At 39.4% G+C, this 19,031-nt stretch overlaps 1 protein-coding gene across 18 annotated transcripts in view; it reads left to right on the top strand.

The window, feature by feature from the left end:
- Positions 1-19,031, top strand: part of PATJ (PATJ crumbs cell polarity complex component) — a 358,987-nt gene that overhangs the window by 283,675 nt on the left and 56,281 nt on the right. For 14 of the 18 annotated variants that reach the window (XM_027108328.1, XM_027108332.1, XM_027108333.1 and 11 more), the window contains 3 exons: positions 117-191; positions 5,462-5,576; positions 8,669-8,802. In XM_027108328.1, the coding sequence (XP_026964129.1) occupies positions 117-191; positions 5,462-5,576; positions 8,669-8,802 (324 nt within the window). The remainder of the gene's footprint in view (positions 1-116; positions 192-5,461; positions 5,577-8,668; positions 8,803-19,031) is intronic. The other 4 variants (XM_027108330.1, XM_027108342.1, XM_027108339.1 and 1 more) reach the window with 1 other exon arrangement.

The following is a 19,031-nucleotide window of genomic DNA, read 5'->3' as shown; positions in this document are numbered from 1 at the left end:
GTCATTTATGTAGTAGCTTCAAGCCCCATTAAATGGTGCTTGACTGCTGAATTTGGAGAGTACAGTTGAGCCTACAGTTGTAATACCGATAACTGGCCGTATCTTTTACATTTTAGGAAGACATCTCCCAAGTGGTTGGTCAAGGTGTGGTGGCAGGTCAGCAGAAGGCACTGGAATGTCCAACTGACAGCGTATGTAACTGACCCTTTATGTTTGCTCTACTCGGATGGTGTGTGTTATAAATGGGTTCCAGAAAAAAAGGAGATGGTTGCAATGAATTCTGATCCTTTATTACTTGGCAGGAAGTTAAGGTATGTCTTTCAACCTGAAGTCAACCCACAACTGTATCACCGATCCTGTGCAGGATGTGTGGAAATATCCTTTGTATGTCTTCCTGTACCAACACCCTAAGCAGGTGTTTAAAAGTGAGGCATCTCTGAAAACACACTTGCACCTAAATTCTGAGAGCCCCATGCCTTATATAATGTCATGAATAAAAATTTTAAGAAGGAGAGTTTGTAGTTTTATAGAATTATAAATGCAATAACAAGTGTTCCTTGTATTTATATAGTTTTTCTTCTTAAAAAACTATAAATTTCTATCTGTCAAATTTTTGTCCTATTTTTGCCATTGAACTTTTTTTTGTGCTGCTAAAATTTATATTATTACTATATTAACTATTTTTATGTTTAAGGAACTATAGATTGTTAGAGCTTACAGGAAATATATATTTCAAACATTGGCAAAGAAAATGCCTTTGTAATTAATTTCCAAAATTTACAAGCAGCTCATGCAGCTCAATAACAAAAAAACAAACAACCCAATCCAAAAATGGGCAGAAGACCTAAATAGACATTTCTCCAAAGAAGATATACAGACTGCCAACAAACACGTGAAAGAATGCTCAACATCATTAATCATTAGAGAAATGCAAATCAAAACTACAGTGAGATATCATCTCACACCAGTCAGAGTGGCCATCATCAAAAAATCTAGAAACAATAAATGCTAGAGAGGGTGTGGAGAAAAAGGAACACTCCTGCACTGCTTGTGGGAATGTGAATTGGTACAGCCACTATGGAGAACAGTATGGAGGTTCCTTAAAAAACTACAAATAGAACTACCATATGACCCAGCAATCCCACTACTGGGCATATACCCTGAGAAAACCATATTTCAAAAAGAGTCATGTACCAAAATGTTCATTGCAGCTCTATTTACAGTAGCCCGGAGATGGAAACAACCTAAGTGTCCATCATCGGATGAATGGATAAAGAAGATGTGGATAAAGAAGATATACAATGGAATATTACTCAGCCATAAAAAAAAACAAAATTGAGCTATTTGTAATGAGGTGGATAGACCTAGAGTCTGTCATACAGAGTGAAGTAAGTCAGAAAGAGAAAGACAAATACCGTATGCTAACACATATATATGGAATTTAAGGGAAAAAAATGTCATGAAGAACCTAGGGGTAAGACAGGAATAAAGACACAGACCTACTGGAGAACGGACTTGAGGAGATGGGGAGGGGGAAGGGTGAGCTGTGACAAGGTGAGAGAGAGGCATGGACATGTATACACTATCAAACGTAAGGTAGATAGCTAGTGGGAAGCAGCCACATAGCACGGGAATATCAGCTCGGTGCTTTTTGACCGCCTGGAGGGGTGGGATAGGGAGGGTGGGAGGGAGGGAGACGCAAGAGGGAAGAGATATGGGAACATATGTATATGTATGACTGATTCACTTTGTTATAAAGCAGAAACTAACACACCATTGTAAAGCAATTATACCCCAATAAAGATGTTAAAAAAAAAGAAAGAAAATGCCTTTGTAAAGTATACAAAATTATATGCTAAAAACCTAAATAAAAACAAGTAGGTGTAGAAAGAACCTTAAAAATAAGGTTCAACTGAAAACAATTCACTTCAACTGAAAGTTGTAAGTGATTTTTAAAAATTTAGAACCATATTTTTTTTTACTTTATGTAATATATTTGCAAATAGTATTAATGTGCTAGTACTTTACATACTGCCACTTATCTCAAGACATATATCAAACATCTCTAAAATTTTATAGCCATAGAATTTTAGAACTGGGGTGAATCCAAACATTCTCTGGCCTTTCTTTTCCCTGCTGAAAAGTGAGCACTTAAATATCTAAGTCATTCTCCTTTCAGAAAGTGATTATTACCCTTTTCTATAGCTGCAGAAGAGAAATGACCCAGAGATCATTGGGCAACATCTGCAGTGAAGCTGTGTCAGCTCATCATAAACAACTTCCCAACCATTTGAGCTATGACAAAAGGAATGAGATTCCTTGTGGAAATGGAATTTTTCATCCCTGAAGGTTTTCAGTCAGAAGCTAGCTGATCATTTATTAATATGTTATCAAAGGACATAAAAACATTAGTAGCTATTATTAATTGAACTCCTAAGTTGTTCCTGGAATAGTGATAGGTTTATTTATGTACTTTTATCTTCAGTCTCTACAACAACCTTGCAAGGTATAGAGGTATCACCACCAATTTACAGATGAGGACATTTAGGAGGTTGAGTGGCTTGCCTGTGATCACACAGCTAATTAGTAATAGAAAACTCAGTCTGTCTTCTTTTGAGTAGTGATTTTTTTTTCTTACCGTGAAGATCTGATGAAGTGTAGACTCTTTCCCCAGAAAAACACTGGTAAGTATAACTTTGATACAACCGCAGTGGTTTTATAGTTCCTAGAATTCCCTCTATAAATCTCTTAGAAACCCATTTATCTTGTGTTAAGAATCCATGATTTAACTAAAAAATAAGTTTCAACTTAAAAAAACAAACACCCCCCCCAAAAGAAAAACACACTTGACTGAGCTCCACACCCCTAGTGCCAATTTCTTTGGTCTAGAATGGGGGTTCCAGCATTCATAAATTTTAAAGGCTCCCTAGCAGTTTCTGTTATGAAGACAGGGTTGAGAACCCCTGGTTTAGTTAGGCTGGATGACTTATAAAGTCCACTCCAACTCTGATGTTCAAATACAGTAACATTCAACAGCAAATCCAATCTGTCTTCTTTTTTAACAAAATTTTTTTTGAATTTTATTTTATTTACTTTTTTATACAGCAGGTTCTTATTAGTTATCTATTTTAATATTTACTTAATGTTTTTTTTATACAGCAGGTTCTTATTAGTTATCCATTTTATACACATCAGTGTATACATGTCAATCCCAATTGCCCAATTCATCACACCACCACCCCCAACCCCTGCCGCTTTCCCCCCTTGGTGTCCATACGTTTGTTCTCTCTACATCTGTGTCTCAATTTCTGCCCTGCAAGCTGGTTCATCTGTACCATTTTTCTAGGTTCCACATATATGCGTTAATATATGATATTTGTTTTTCTCTTTCTGACTTACTTCATTCAGTATGATAGTCTCTAGATCCATCCACGTCTCTACAAATGACCCAATTAAAAAAAATTTTTTTACATAATTTTTAAAGGTTACAGTCCACAAATCCAAGTTGTCTAATCTTTCATACTTGGTAGTTTGGTTTTATGTCAATGGATGAGTCGTGGGAGCTATGTTCCTCCATCACCACATCTACCAACAAGTGGTCTGCCTCTAAACATGTTTGTTTCACTTGGTTTCTATGGACTACTCCCTTAGTTTTTCAACCCATATCTATTAGAAACCTACCTAGTATGCACAACGAAATGGATGCTACATGATCTGGGAAATAAAGATGAGCAACAAACATTCTCTGCTGTTAATAAAAGTCATGATGTAGTGATGACCGTCTCTTGTGCTTTTCTGTTTTAAAATTCACACCATTTTTCATAAAAGAGCTCTGTAGCTGGCATTTAGCTTTATTATCAATTTTCTTTCTTGAGATTATACAAAGGAAAGGTGACATAAGTACTGTGAGTTAAGATTATGTTCAATTGCTGCAAGAAGTTTCTCTTTTACCTAACGGTGTGGCTGTGATCAGTTTGAGGATGACATGGTATCTCCATGGTGTCACGGACCCAAGCACCTCTTATCTGATTACTGTACCATTATTTGATTACCATCCTCAAACTGTAGCATCCATTTTTTTGGTCTAAGACTGCTGCTCCAGTTATTACCATTGCATCCACATTTCGTCTAAAGAAGGGGAAGGCAAGATTGTTCTCCTTAAGAAAATGACCTGAAAATTGTACAGTTCATGTTTGTTTACATACCATTGATCATAGACTAGTCTTGTAGTCATGTCTGGCTTCAAGGAGGCTGGGAAGTGTGGTCTTTAGAGTAATTGGATATTTAGGTGGTTCCATTGTTCAGTTTTCTCGTAGTAACCCCTAGTTTGTCATTGTTTCACTTTCTTTTTAAAATCACTGAAAATATATATTCAAAAAAGTCTTTTTAAATAAGTGAACGGTCATTATTAAATGATGGTGATAGAAAAACTGCAGAGAAAAAAAAAAGAACATCAGTAGAATCATAACCTAGCAACTGTTTGATAAACACTTTAAACTTGCAACATTCTTCAAATGCCGACTTTTAGTCCTACTTCTTCCTCTAATTAGCTGTATGATTTCAGATGTCACTTGACGTTTGTGTCTTGGTTTCTCTATCTGTATCTTCCAGCTGGGGATGGGTTTCCTGGCTAACTACAGATCCAGAAGGCAGGCCAGGTCACTACCTATATTTCTTAACTGCCTGTTAAGCAAGCATGGAGTCCTTTTGGTTTTTCTTAGTTTTCTAATACTAATATTCATTAGAGATATTATCAACAAAAATTCAGAATTACAAGTTAATTTTCCAAAGCTTGCACAGCAAAGGTCTCTGTACCTTCAATGAACTACAGATTTATTTCCTACTCTGAGTTTCCATGTCTTCAGTTTTTCTCTCTGCATTCATTCATTCATTCATCAAACATTTATTGAGGCCCTACTATGTTCCAGGCACTGGGAATCAAAGGTGAATAAGCATTCTTTTAGGTGAATTGAAGTGTAATGATGTACCTGGGTTTGTTGTCTCTTCCTAACCCTAATGCTCAATTAACCTACCTCAGGCATCTTTGACTATGTTAATATGTCCAGAAAAGTTGGGCAGTGTCATGTGCCGAGAACATCTGCAGCACAGATGTTTTTCACTACGCACAGCACAGATATACAGACTTCACACTGATTTCATCATGTAAAAATGCTTCCTGGCCCCAGCTTCATACACAAACCACAAAGATAGGTTCTATCCTTCTTCCCTTCCTTGATCCATCCTTCGCCGAAGCATTTTAGATATAAAGTTAAATAGGGAAGCATGGGGAATGGGACAAAAATCATCCTAACTTCCCCATGCCACCTCTCCAACTCCAAATTTTCAAGAGGCATTATTGGAATGCACCATTGTTTTGGTAACAATACACCAATTTTAAAGTCTTCTCCTCTTGTTACCTTTCTCCTCTCTGACATTCATCTAATTTTCCTTTCTTTTGTAGGCCGGCAGCCAAATGAAACAGCAAAAATATTCAACCAAAGTCTCCTTCAGTTCACAAGAGATCCCTTTAGCACCATCTTCATACCATTCAGCAGATGCAGACTTCACAGGCTATGGTATGAGTCTTTCTCTGAGCAGAATTGAATCCACTCATCAAACCTTAGAAAAAGAAGGGATTGTGATGTCCTGAAGAGAGCACTGGACCAAGAGTCAGGAAGCCTGGCTGGCATCCCTGCTCTACTTCCTGGGCTTTGGGACTTGGGCAGGTCACTTTACTTCCAAAATCATTTTTTCTCATCTCCACTAGTGGGATTGCCTATTACTTATTGAATATAAAAGTAGTAGCACAAAAAAGGCCCTCAGTAAATGCTACTTGAATCTGAGTCTTGCAGATTATTCTCTAGTCTCTCCAAAATATTGTGTTTAGTTCATGAGTAATGTCTCTTAAAAATCACATTGAACCAAATTGTAGCCTTGCGTATGTCGATGTAAGCTATTTAAAGACTTGATTTTCAGTGCTTAAAGAAATTGATAATCACTTTCTCTCTTTGAATTCCTGGATTGAATTATGCTGACTAATGGTTGAAAATAGACCTTCGAAATGAATAATGAGTATTTCCATTTTGCTTTTATGCAATGTAAGTCAGTTTTAAAAGAAGGACTATTTAAAACACATGCTCACCAATGGCAAAGCATAACCCTGCATGAATTTAGCAGACCTGACACCTTTATGGTATTTGCATTTTACATATTTTTTCATGAATATTAACTCATAAAAAATTTATGAGCAGGTATTATTCTAAAGCACTAGATTTTTTACTAAAATACTTGATGGATGTGGTCAGCAAACTATGACCCCTGGGTCACAGTTGGCCCACCATCTGTTTTTATATGGTCTGCAAGCTAAAAATGTTTTTCACATTTTTGAAAGGTTGAAAAAAATCAAAAGAATGTTTCATGAAAATTATATGAAATTCAGACTTCAGTGTCCATAAATAAAATTTTATTGGAATACTCGTTTGTTTAGGTATTGTCTACGGCTGCTTTCACACCATAAGGGTAGAGTTGAGTAGCGGCACCAGAGCCTGTATGGCCTGTGAAGTTCCAGATATTTACCGTGTGGCCTCTTACCAAAAAAGTTTGATGACTCCAGTGTAGACCAATTGAGTTTTGATAATATATATCCCGTATCTTCACCTCTATAGCAGAAATTAATCATCCCACAATTTAACCTGTGGAAATTGTATTCATTCAGCCATCCACTTACCAAACAGTGATCGGGGGCTTGGTAGGAGTCAGGCTTTGGGCCGGATTCTATGAGAGAAATAAATACCAAGACTGACTCAGGACTGGCTATAGGGTAGCCAGAGGCAGAAGCAGAGGAGGGAAAGAAATGCCTCCTCCAGTATCTCTTACTATGTTTTCTTTCCTCACTCAAGAGACTAAGCTAGTGATTTACACAAGGAGTATAAACTATTTAAAGCATCCATGAAACTATGACACTGTCATACATTGTTTTTATTGGAAATTAGTTAACAATGTAGCATGAAATACGTATGTTGCCAAAAGATCTCGAGTCAAATTAGGTTTACGATTTACTAGCCTTCTGATATGGCCTTTTTAAATTGTTGCGAGGTTGTGTCGTTGTTACACAAGAGGCCATTCGATTAATAAATTCCACGTGGTCAGGAGCGGTACCTGTATGAAAGCCACACAGTGCCAGTCCCTGGGCTGGGCACCTCAGGCACATTGTTTCTTTAATTCCTCAGACAGCCTCCTGGATAATGATTACATGCATTTTTCTGATGACGAATGATCCTCAGCTGCACCCACTATTAATTTCCTTCTTGGGAACTCACATCCACTTCTGTACCACCCCGGAACTTGTGCCCTTTGGTCCTGAAGACAGTGATTATCGCTGAGTCAGAGCAGAGCCTTCACAGGCTTATTTAGGGCCTGTGTTCTTTTGTTTTCTACCAAGTGTCAGCAAACTTCTTCTGTAAGGCGTCAAGGAGTAAATATAAGGCTTGCGGGCCACGTGGTCTCTCTGTTGCAGCTACTCAGCTCTGCTGTTAGCAGCCGTAGACTAGATGTAAATGAATTAGCAGGGCTGTGTTCCAGTAAAACTTTATTTAGAGACATTAAAATTTAAATTTCATATAATTTTCACATGTGTTGAAATGTTATTTTTCCTTGGATTTTTGTTTTTCAACCTTCTGAAATAAAAACCATTCTTGATCCTCGGGCCATAGTGTACTGGCCCCAACTTGTATGGAGGTCTGTGGATCTCAGCTTGGCCCCTCTGCACTAGCAGCAGCTGACCAGCAGATGGGGCCCTTTATTATCAGACCTTCACCAAATTATATCGCTGTGTAAGAATCAGTACTCATGATGATCAAGACCAGTTATCAAAAAAGATGACGTTCTCTAGAAAATGTTATTTGTATAAGAGTCTCTTGAAACTAACATTTTGAATGTTTGGATTTTTCAGTGGGCTAGGTTTGACTGAAGATGCATATGTGTTAATATTTTTTTTCCCCCAGTTTTTAGAAAAACCCAGTCTAAAACAATGATTTTTAAAAGTAAAACAGCAATAACTCTTTTCACAAGCTTTTCAGTTATGGACCCGGCAATTAATTCTACAGTGTTGTGTTTATAACACTTTTATTTTTTACTATGTATATTTATATTGGGGGATCATTTTTAGGTGATGTTATTTTCAGTTGTGCCATACTTCATTGATTAGATACTTTATACATTTTAATTCATATGATATGCTCTAATTGAAAGTACTTAAGCACTATTTCTTAATTAGTATTTTATAACTGTAGCTCAGCATTTATACCAGTCTTTATTCTCATTATAACATCTACCTATATGTACTTAATCATTTAATCAATTTAAATTTTTCCATACCAGTTTTCATGGTATATATTAAGATTTTAAAAATTTCAAGTATAACTAAAATGGTTGATCATGTGGGTTGGTGGTAGCTATTGTTTTCATCTCAAAAGTGTCATAGGAAAACGTCATGTTTCATCCCCGGGTGAATGGGCAGTAGTGACCCAGCTTTTCACTTCATGGTGCTTGGGAGGAAAAGAGTGAAATGATAAACACATGTAAACGCTGCACTCCCCGAGCAGTGGAGTGTGCAAGCTGAGCTGCATCTCCTACTTGCCAGTCATTCTTGTGTTCACTCCTTCTTCAGGTGGTTTCCATGCTCCTATGTCAGTGGACCCTGCCACGTGTCCCATTGTTCCTGGCCAGGAAATGATTATAGAAATATCCAAGGGGCGTTCAGGGCTTGGTCTCAGCATTGTGGGAGGAAAAGACACACCCTTGGTAAGTTTCTAGAAGTGAACTATATCCACTGGCACAGAGTTAGATGCTGAGCCTTATTATGGCCTTGGGTCACTTCTGTGGAAGACTTCGCTTTTTCATAGTACGTAAGTATATGAACTATTGTTATTATGATCATTATCATCATTATTATATAGTGGACTGCTACATAAAAGTGTACATCACTTACTCCACTCCCAAAATTTAGGCTTGGCTTTATTTTATTTATTTATTGCAGTAGGCGGGCCTCTCACTGTTGTGGCCTCTCCCGTTGCGGAGCACAGGCTCCGGATGCGCAGGCTCAGCGGCCATGGCTCACGGGCCCAGCCGTTCCGTGGCATGTGGGATCTTCCCGGACCGGGGCACGAACGCGTGTCCCCTGCATCGGCAGGCGGACTCTCAACCACTGCGCCACCAGGGAAGCCCGGCTTGGCTTCATTTTGACCATGTTCACGTCTACTCGTAATTTTTTTTAATTCGTCTAGAACGTTAATTTTTACTTGAATTATGGATCTTTGATTATTCAGTATTTTGATTGTCCCTGATCAACAGTGCCATTAAAGTGTAAAAGTTCCTGGGTTTTGATTTACAAAAATGTGATGAATCAATGTGCCTGTATTACTTGAATAAGTAATACAGGCACATTATTCAGAGTTAAACTGACACAGAGGATATAAAGTGAATGGTAAATCTCCCTCCTATCCTTTTGCCCTAGCCTTGCCCTTCAACCCCACCCCCGATCCCAACCAGGGCCTCCCCCTAGAGACAACCACTCTTACGAATGAATATGCTTTTAAATGAACATTTTGGTATTTCTTTTGCTCATTTTATTTGGTAAGAAGTAAATTGTATATGCCATATTTACAGTCAAAACAAGTATAGTATCAAAATAATTCTTTCCATTTTTGACAGAAATATGTTTCTGTGTTAGTACTGTTGGAGGGGGCAGGGAATCCTGTTCTGTTTTTCTGTAATGAATATTAGTCCCCTAAGGCACTAGGCAACTCAAGAACAGCATAGGCTGCAGAAACCAGGGTCTTACCGCCTTCTACATGTTTCCTTGTCATGTTCCCCCTCTCTCCCGCTATCCGGACTGATCTAGAGAATCCTATGTTTAGTTTGACCCTACTAGTGAGCCACCTGAACCTGAATGTGCGCAGAGGCTGGTGTTTATTTATTAAAGGATTTTATTTCCTTCAGCTCAATTAAAGTATTGTTAAACCTTTTCTCCAGGGTTCAGAATAATTTATTTCCTGAATTACTCCGCCTTGGCCTGTGCAGGCAGGAACTGCTGTGTGTAGCGTCCAGTGTGCACTGTGACGTTTTCATCAGGTTGGGTGGAATTGGGAACACCTGGAGTCAGCCAGCTCAGCCAGTTTTAGCTCCCAGCCCTTTCATGGGTCTTTGGCTCCTTAAGGTCCCAGAACTTTTCTACTTTGTTTGTTGTCTGGCTTGGAATGCTCTCTGTTCAGCTTTTGTCATTGAGGAAAGGGGCAAACTCTTCCTTAGAAGCTTCCCTTCAAGTGATTTGGTCTAGGTTATATTTTCAAATTGTGCTTTTAATAATGCCTTCTAATTATATGTGATCTGGCCTTTGAACAGTTCATAGAATCACTTCAGCCATCCAGCAAGCTCCTACTGTACCAGGAGGTAATATACCACCAGTAGAGGACCAGACCAGTGTTATCCAGACCCACATGCATCCCAGCCTCTTAGACTCTCTCACCTCCCCTCAAACTGCTCTCTTCTTGCACCACCTACCCGCCCATCAAGATTCTGTACCTCCTCCAGCCCCCGCCCCACATCTTCCCTTGCTTCTCCAGCCTCCATGATCTCTCCTCAGCTGATCTGGGAGCTGATGGCTGACCATCCCTCTCCTTTAGCTCTCAGCCATACTTCCTCTCTACCATTCCCAGCTGGGGCAGGTTCCTTAACCTCTCAATTTCCTGATCTATTAAAGGGGACTGTAATACCTTGTAGAGTTACCAAGAGGATCAAAGAGATGACCTTAGCCTGGTGCCTAGTACATGGTAAGCAACTGCACAAGACATGTACCTTCTCCAAGCCTCAGTTTCCACATATACTAAGTAAGCCCAATAATCCCAAGTCACTGGGTTGTGGTGGGGATCAGAGACTTTGTAAACAGTAGAAGATTTTCTGTATATACATATATATCATTGTTCTACGAAGGCCATCGGGGTAGTTTTCAGAGACTGCTGGTTGACCTTGAACATTAGAGATGTCTGCCTCCCATAGCCTGTTGCCTCGTTTTCCCAAAGAGATGTTCTTGAATAGTAAATAAATTGAATTTGTATAAAGTTCTGTTTGAAATGAACCAGAGAAATTACGCTTTAAGGAAATTCTTCAGTGAATTCTTTCATAAAGAAAAAGTCACCCCCTGATTTATTTGTTGTAAATATACGTCCCTTAATAACTGGTTAAAATAAGAGAGCATTAGATTTCCCAGAGGGAATTGGAAGACTTCAATCAGCATGTCTGGCCTAGCTGAATAAGTTTGTTGGCTGATTTTTTTTTTTTCCTTTCGTTGTTATCGATTTGATTTTTGCTTTGTGTGGGTTGGTTAGATGTGCCTTGTCTGCTCTTGGGTCTTTAATACTGTGTACATTTGTGCTGCTGGCCACCAGCTTGAGGGCTTCCACTGCTTGACATCACCTTCTGCATCCTGCATGAGAGGCTGTTTGAGAAATACCATGCTCTGCTTCTCTTGCTACCATGAGGCAGCCAAAAAAAATTCTTTAAGAGCGTCTTGAGATTCATAATATATGGTTCTGCCTTTTGAGACTGCAAATCCCATTGTCCTTGGAAGCACCACTTAAAAATGAGAAATGAGACACAGCTTTTATTTCCTAACCTCAGGTACCTCATCAAAAGCTGTAAGTTAAACTCACAATATATAGGCATGATATTTTGGTGAGGCTGAACAGGAGGTGGGTGGAAGGTGCTTTAACAAATAAAACCATTGTTTACCACAGTGAGGGTCTTTCTTTTTTCCTTTTCCCCCCGCCTGGCTCCAAATTCTGATATGGGACACATAGCCTAATTGACACTCCAGGTCACTTGATCCAATGAGGTCCTGGGAGTGCATCCAGCCAGCAGGAAGTTAGCAAACAAAGATGAGAGCATATTAAAGGAAATCGTGGACAGTGTTGAGATCCACTGACAGAAGCACCTTTGCACTTGCTTATTTGCATCCTGATATGCATCCTTATTTTAGCTCTGGTGCTGGGAAAGAGCACATTCTAAGGGCTGGTGATCCTTCTTAAGCATTTGCCCCAAACCACCCCCCCCTTCCCCACGCCCAGTTAGGGTTTCTGTGCCCTCTTTGTTGTGTGTCCAACAGACATTTTTTTGCCATCTTTAAAGGAATTAAGCCTCTGGGACTTGGTCTTGACACCACATAAGTTCTATCTGCTATAAGTAGTTTCTCTGGATCCAAGACAGGTGGTTTCTGAGATCACAGAGGGAGATCTCACTTAGCATCTCATTGTATTTGCACCCAGTCATCTAAAATAGACCTCTTAAAATACCAAGGTAATGCTGCGGGTGACCCCCTTGGGAAGGTTGAGGAGCACACCTGGACCCAATCCTCAGTGACAACCTTTTCTTCTGTTGTTTTAACCATATGATGTGTCCCCAGGTCTGCTTTTGGTGAGTGTGGCTCCTCTGATAGGAAGCATGTGTTTGCTCAAAAGCTGCCCTTTGCTTAGTGCTGAGGATGCAAAATTGAATGAAATAACCCTGCCCTTAAAGAGCTCACACACTCATTTAAGTTGATTCTACTGCCTTTAATGTTTGTGGTCTATATAGGGGATCAACCAATGAAAAATCCTAATAGGGACTGTTAAAATAGGGAATTTCTCTGGAAAGTGGAAAAAAGTAAATCTGTAGTATGAACTTTCTAGATTTAATTAATACAGGCTAATTTTTATGTGTTTCTTGTAAGCAGGTGTCTTAGTCTGTTCAGGCTGCTGTAACAAAATACCACAGACTGAGTGGCTTACAAACAACAGAAATTTATTTCTCACAGTTTCGGAGGCTGGAAGTCCAAGATCAGGGTGCCAGCATGGTCGGATGAAGGCCCTCTTCTGGGTTGCAGGTTTCTTGTATCCTTCCATGGTGAAAGGAGCAAGGGAGCTCTGCAAGGGGGCCTCTTTTCTTTTTTGCGTTTTTTTTTTTTTTTTTTTTTTTTTTTTTTTTTTTTTTTGGTGATACGCGGGCCTCTCACTGCTGTGGCCTCTCCCGTTGCGGAGCACAGGCTCTGGACGCGCAGGGTCAGCGGCCATGGCTCACGGGCCCAGCCACTCCGCTGCATGTGGGATCTTCCCGGACCAGGGCACGAACCCGTGTCCCCTGCATCGGCAGGCGGACCCTCAACCACTGCGCCACCAGAGAAGCCCAGGGGGCCTCTTTTATAAGGGAACTCATCCCATTCATGAAAGCTTTGCCCTCATGACCTTATCACCTCTCAAAGACCCTGCCTCCTTTGAGCAGGGGCACTAGGATTTCAACAATTGCATTTGAGGGAGGCACGCAGCCAGGAAACCAGATAAGGCACATTACATAAAAGAGATCGTATATTAATTAATATTTTTAAATTTTCCTTCCATCCATCTATCTAGCCATCTTTTCATCCTGTCTCCCTCCGCCCCCTTTTTGGTCTTGGAGAGGTAATTTGCATGAAATCCTGTGGCTCAGAAGACTTGGCATATTCTGCCAAATGGAAGACCATGGACTCTTACCTCTTATGATGCTTGTATCATATTTCTTACACCTGTCCTGGAATCCCTTAGTGCCCCCTTCTCAGAAATGTTTGCTTACTGATTAGAAGTTTTATTTGCAGTGTCCTCAGAAGAACTAAAATATAGCTCTCCAGTGTCATTTATTGGGGTTATTTTAGTATCAGTCTTGGGAATTCTAGAGAAGAGAAAGAAAAACTTAAATGTTTTATTTAAGCATATTGGCAGACTTGAACTGTTCTTGGGATTGAGCAAATGAAGTGAAGAAAGAATGAGGAGAGTTGCTCCAGAACCCTCACTCTGCATTTTCCTTTCTCTGAGTACCATTGTCAAAGGTCCCAGACTATAGACAGTGTTTCTATTAAACCTAACAGGCAGCATAGCAGAGTAATGATGCTGATTCTGCAGTATCAGAATCCCAGATCTTTAACTGTGGTGGGACCTTGGACAAGAGACTTAACCCTTCTGAGTTAAATCTGCTTCTTCCTTTGTAAAACAGTGGTGATGACCACCAAATCTACCTCTTAAGGTTGGAAGGTTGGCATGGAGATTAATTAAGATAAAGAATATTAAGGACTTTTCCCAGTGCCTGTCTACACTGAGTTCAGTTATTATAAATTATCGTTAAACATTCGTCTTAAAGTAGATCCTTTGCTCCCTTCATCTGTGTGTCTTTAGTATGTTTCCTGCATATTGAGAAACATGACTCTGTTTCTAGATAATTAGCCATTTGTTTTTCAGCATCAAACTTTTAAAAAGTGATGCAGGTACTGTTCTTAATACATAATTGATAAACATCATCACATTTAACCTTCACAACAATCCTATAGGAGAAGTAGTAGCATTATCCCCATTTTATAAGTGAGGAAACCGAGACACAGGTAAGCGAGGTAACTTCTCCAAGGACACGGTACTAGTAGTTGGTCCGGTTGGAGTTTAATTAGACAGTCTGACTCAAAAGCCGCACTGTTGGGACCCCTTTTCTAGCACTACCACTCTGTGTCGTCAACCTGCACCTGGGAAAGGGAGTTATCCATCTCACCCACCAGACCCTAAGCTTCTTGAGAACAGACCTGTTTATTTTGTGTCTTTGGTACCCCATATAGAGCCTTGCACACTTAAAAATATGACTCCAACCAGCCTCGTTGTACTCACTCTGAATTCCAGCCATGCCAGCCTTTTGCAGTTCCTTTAATGAGCCTTGTTCCCACCTGATGCAAGGCTTTGGCACATGCTGTTAGATCTGTCTGGGGTGCTTCTCTGACCGGTTTTAGCTATAGCTAGAGTATTCTGTTCATTTCTGGGCATAACTATGTGGTTGACAAGAACATTGTTGGAACCACGTTATCTCAGGAAGAATTGAACAGACTGGAAAAAGGAAGACAATGACTTTCTGCAAGCATGTAAGGTTATCTTCTTGTGGATGAAGGATGAGAACAATTCAGGTGCTCCCAAGGTGCCCAGTGAAAAACAGGTTTCACATTATTTTAAGGAAAACTTCCTAAACATCAGCTGAGCAAAGATGGCATGAACTGCCTGGGGATAGTGAGTGCCCCATCTCAGGAAATATTTTGACAAAGGCAGGCAGCCGCTCTGCAAGGATATTATTATTATTAGACTTTGTTTTTTAATCAAGGAGCAACATTTACATTTATAAATCTCTTTTTCAAAATGATAGTATAAGAAAATTCATTCTCCTCCCACCCCCTTTGCCTTCCTATCTCACAAATTTCTTAAAACTTCAAAGTCCTGAGTTTTTTAAACTAGACAATAAGGCATAATTATTGTTCTGTTGTTTTGTTTTAGGGAAGCTATTAATTGTTATCACTTTGGGAAAGGAAAGTTCATAAATATAAGTCCTAGTTGCTATACTGGTATTCTTCTGGGTCTGGAGATAAGCTTATCTCTTTGCAAGAGGAATACAGTTAGACTTAGGGCAATTGTTTTATCTTTATATTCTTGGTACCATCCTGTTGTAAATGAAGTCAGTGGATTCCCTGGATAGATTGTAAAATTTAGATATTCGTAGTATTAAAAAGGCCTGGGAATGTCATATTCAGAATCTTGTCATTTCTCTCCAAGTTGCACACCTCTAACTTTTTCACCACCTGATTTAGTACCAGTTGAATTCATTCTTATTAAACAGAAGTTCTCTAGGGCAGGTCCATTAGCAAGAAGCATCAAGATAGAAGGACTCTCCCATTTGGACACTATGTGGCGAAGTTCTTCCATCTAGAAATTGATGTGAAGAATATCTGTCCTTTAGCTATAACCATGTGTCAGGTCCTGAAGTGACCTGATTTAACACTTCACCATGCTGCATACCATTGTTTAGCTGTTACAGCTTCTGACCATTTAACTGTAGGACTGTGGCAACTTAAAGCACTAGATATTTTTTAAAGTAAGCAAAGTAGAAAACTATTTTACATTTGATTGTTTTATCTTGCTGTTCTCCTTCAAATGAACTTTGCACAGTCTGTTTCATGAGGAGCGTGGTTTGCTTTGGCGTGTAAACCCCCAAAGCCAAGTTCCTTTTACTGTTATTGCTTAAGTCATATATTTTTATACAAAACATCTTATTACCTTAGTTTTATTTTAAATCAAAGCAGAGTTTGCAAAAAGTCCATGAATCACACTGAAAGAATGTTAACGAATAGTACCTCTGAATTTCCAGATTTGGGCATTTCTGATCTTAAAGGATATGACTGTAAGCAAAAATATTATGCAAGCTGAGTAAAATTTAGATAAATAAGTACCAGATGGAACTATAGGGACTTATAAACTATAATGCAAATATTATCCCATTTCCTTAAACCTATATTTCAGTATGAAAAATAATATTCATATTGATAAGTATCAACTTTTTGCTAAATCAGACTTGGCAGGGGAACTCCATTTTAAGTAAATATAAAACAGTTTCTTTTCTGAGCTTGAAGAGAAAGCTTTGCAAAGTCTTAAAATGTGAAACATTTTTATATGTTCAGAGCAACTTTTTTTTTTTTGGCCGCGTTGGGTCTTCATGGCTGCACACGGGCTTTCTCTAGTTGTGGCAGGCGGGGGCTACTCTTCGTTGTGGTGCACAGGCTTCTCATTGCGGTGGCTTCTCTTGTTGTGGAACACAGGCTCTAGGCACGCAGGCTTCAGTAATTGTGGCACGTGGGCTCAGTAGTTGTGGCTCATGGGCTCTAGAGCTCAGGATCAGTAGTTGTGGCGCACGGGCTTAGTTGCTCCGCGGCATGTGGGATCTTCCTGGACCAGGGCTCAAACCCGTGTCCCCTGCATCGGCAGGAGGATTCTTAACCACTGTGCCACCAGGGAAGCCCTCAGAGCAATTCTTATATTAGCTGTTTTATTGCTGTGATTTTCATTCCACGTTTTAGTTACATATAAATAGTGTGCAAGAATTTGCAATCCGTGAGTTTGAGTTTTAGGATAGCTTACCTAGTCCATTGCTTTGACACACACACACACACACACACACACACACACACAGAGATTGCTTCCTGTGTAACTGATCATTTAATCCTTACTTTTTAAAAAAAATTATTTATTTTTTTGGCTGCGTTGGGTCTTTGTTGCTGCACACGGGCTTTCCCTAGTTGCGGCGAGCGGGGGCTACTCTTCGTTGGGGTGCACGGGCTTCTCATTGGGACGGCTTGTCTTTGTTGAGGAGCACAGGCTCTAGGCGTGTGGGCTTCAGTAGTTGTGGCTCACAGGCTCTAGAGCGCAGGCTCAGTAGTTGTGATGCACGGGCTTAGTTGCTCCGCGACATGTGGCATCTTCTCGGACAAGACTTGAACCCATGTCCGCTGCATTGGCAGGCGGATCCCTAACCACTGCGCCACCAGGGAAGTCCCTAATCCTTACTTTTATGTCAAAAGAGCCTCTATGTCTATTGCTGATTTAATGCTTATTTATGTTATCTATAGTTTATTACGTGAGAATATTTCAGTATTCCAAAATTATAGGTACTGAACACTGTGATCCATTTTCCTTCTCTTTGAAGTGTTTGGCAGGTGCAAGTCTTCATACCCTACCCCAAGCATATTAGAATAGATGAATAAATTGAGATTAGGATATATATAGACTCTGTTTCTTTTGTAGCAGAGTTTTATGGGGATTAATTGGAGTCTTGACTGTGTTCTGAGATTCTTAGAAAATCTGTGTTGTGAACTCTTTTTAAAAGGGAGCAGAATAGAGAATCCAGATTCTAAAAACTGTGATTCCAAGTATGATAGATAAGGTCCTTTGACTCTTGCTGACTTCCCTTCTATAGCTATAGCCCCTTCAGGTTTTCTGAACAGAAACAATTATATATTCAATCTATGAAGTTGGCAAGCAAAACTACATCAATTTGATAAATACTATACTTCTTCTTAAGTAATAATCTTATTGTATTCATGGTGAGAAAGCAGTACATTAAATGTACTCCAAATTATAAAATTGCTAAATGAGAAAAAAATCATCTTAGAACAAAGGAAATAAGATAATTATTGACTACATTCTGCCTCGGGTCCTGCATGTTCTTATGAAATATTGAAAGTAACCTCTTAACCTTTTGCTTCTTATGAATCGATGAGGGTATGCCAAATACTTTTTGCATCAAAGAAGGGGAAAAAGATTCTTGGTCTGAAAGTAGGGAAGACTAGCTACTTTGCAACTTGTCTTGGATCATCTTTGCATTTTACCTTTGTAATTGGTTCAAAAAATATAGATCCACAAAACACATTGAGTATAAGCATAATAACACATGCCACAGCATAAGAAAAATGCGTTGCTTCTTCTCACCCTGGGTTAATCAACCCACTGCCTCAGTGTACCAAGGACAGCCAAGAGCTGCCTTTGGCCACATGAGTCCTGCCATCTCTATTACAGATAGCATATGTCTGCATTTCTACCTTTATCAGCTTTCACATTAGGTTTCCCAGTTTTGTTGTAGTCAGGTAACACCAGGGAAAAGCAACAAGAGGAAGTACAGTCAGTTCTTATTCATGGTAATTATGTTATATAAAGTTGCAGCAAACACTGAATTAATGAATACTAAACCGTTGCTTCTAGGGGAAAGACAGGGTCAGATTCCTCCTCCAAACCTCTGGTCACAACATTTTTAACCGATGATAAATATATAACCTTGTTTTATGTGTGTTTCTGATTAAAGATACTTTATTCAGTACATATTGTTGACTCATTAACATTGAATGGCCAACAGCTCTATAACTCATAATCGAATGAAGGTTGTCTACCACATGTAATTTCTAGGTAAGGCACATAACAGCACAAAAATGCGAAACATGTGGCACTAAGAAGACCCTTTAAGGGAAGCTTGTTTCCAGTATGAGAGCTGAAACAAGAAAGCATAATGTTGCCTTGTTCTACCTCAGCTAGGAACAAGTGAATCAAGCTACTCAAATTTTTCACCACTCTGCTCACGTCTGCAAATTACCGTGAATGCACCAAGAGCATTGATTTGGGGAA

This window comes from Aethalodelphis obliquidens, unplaced genomic scaffold (assembly GCF_003676395.1).
Source record: "Aethalodelphis obliquidens isolate GAN/ISIS:26980383/991018 unplaced genomic scaffold, ASM367639v1 scaffold9, whole genome shotgun sequence".
Classification (NCBI taxonomy): domain Eukaryota; kingdom Metazoa; phylum Chordata; class Mammalia; order Artiodactyla; family Delphinidae; genus Aethalodelphis; species Aethalodelphis obliquidens.
Note: the sequence above shows the minus strand (reverse complement) of the source record. Positions and strands in the feature narration are given on the sequence as shown.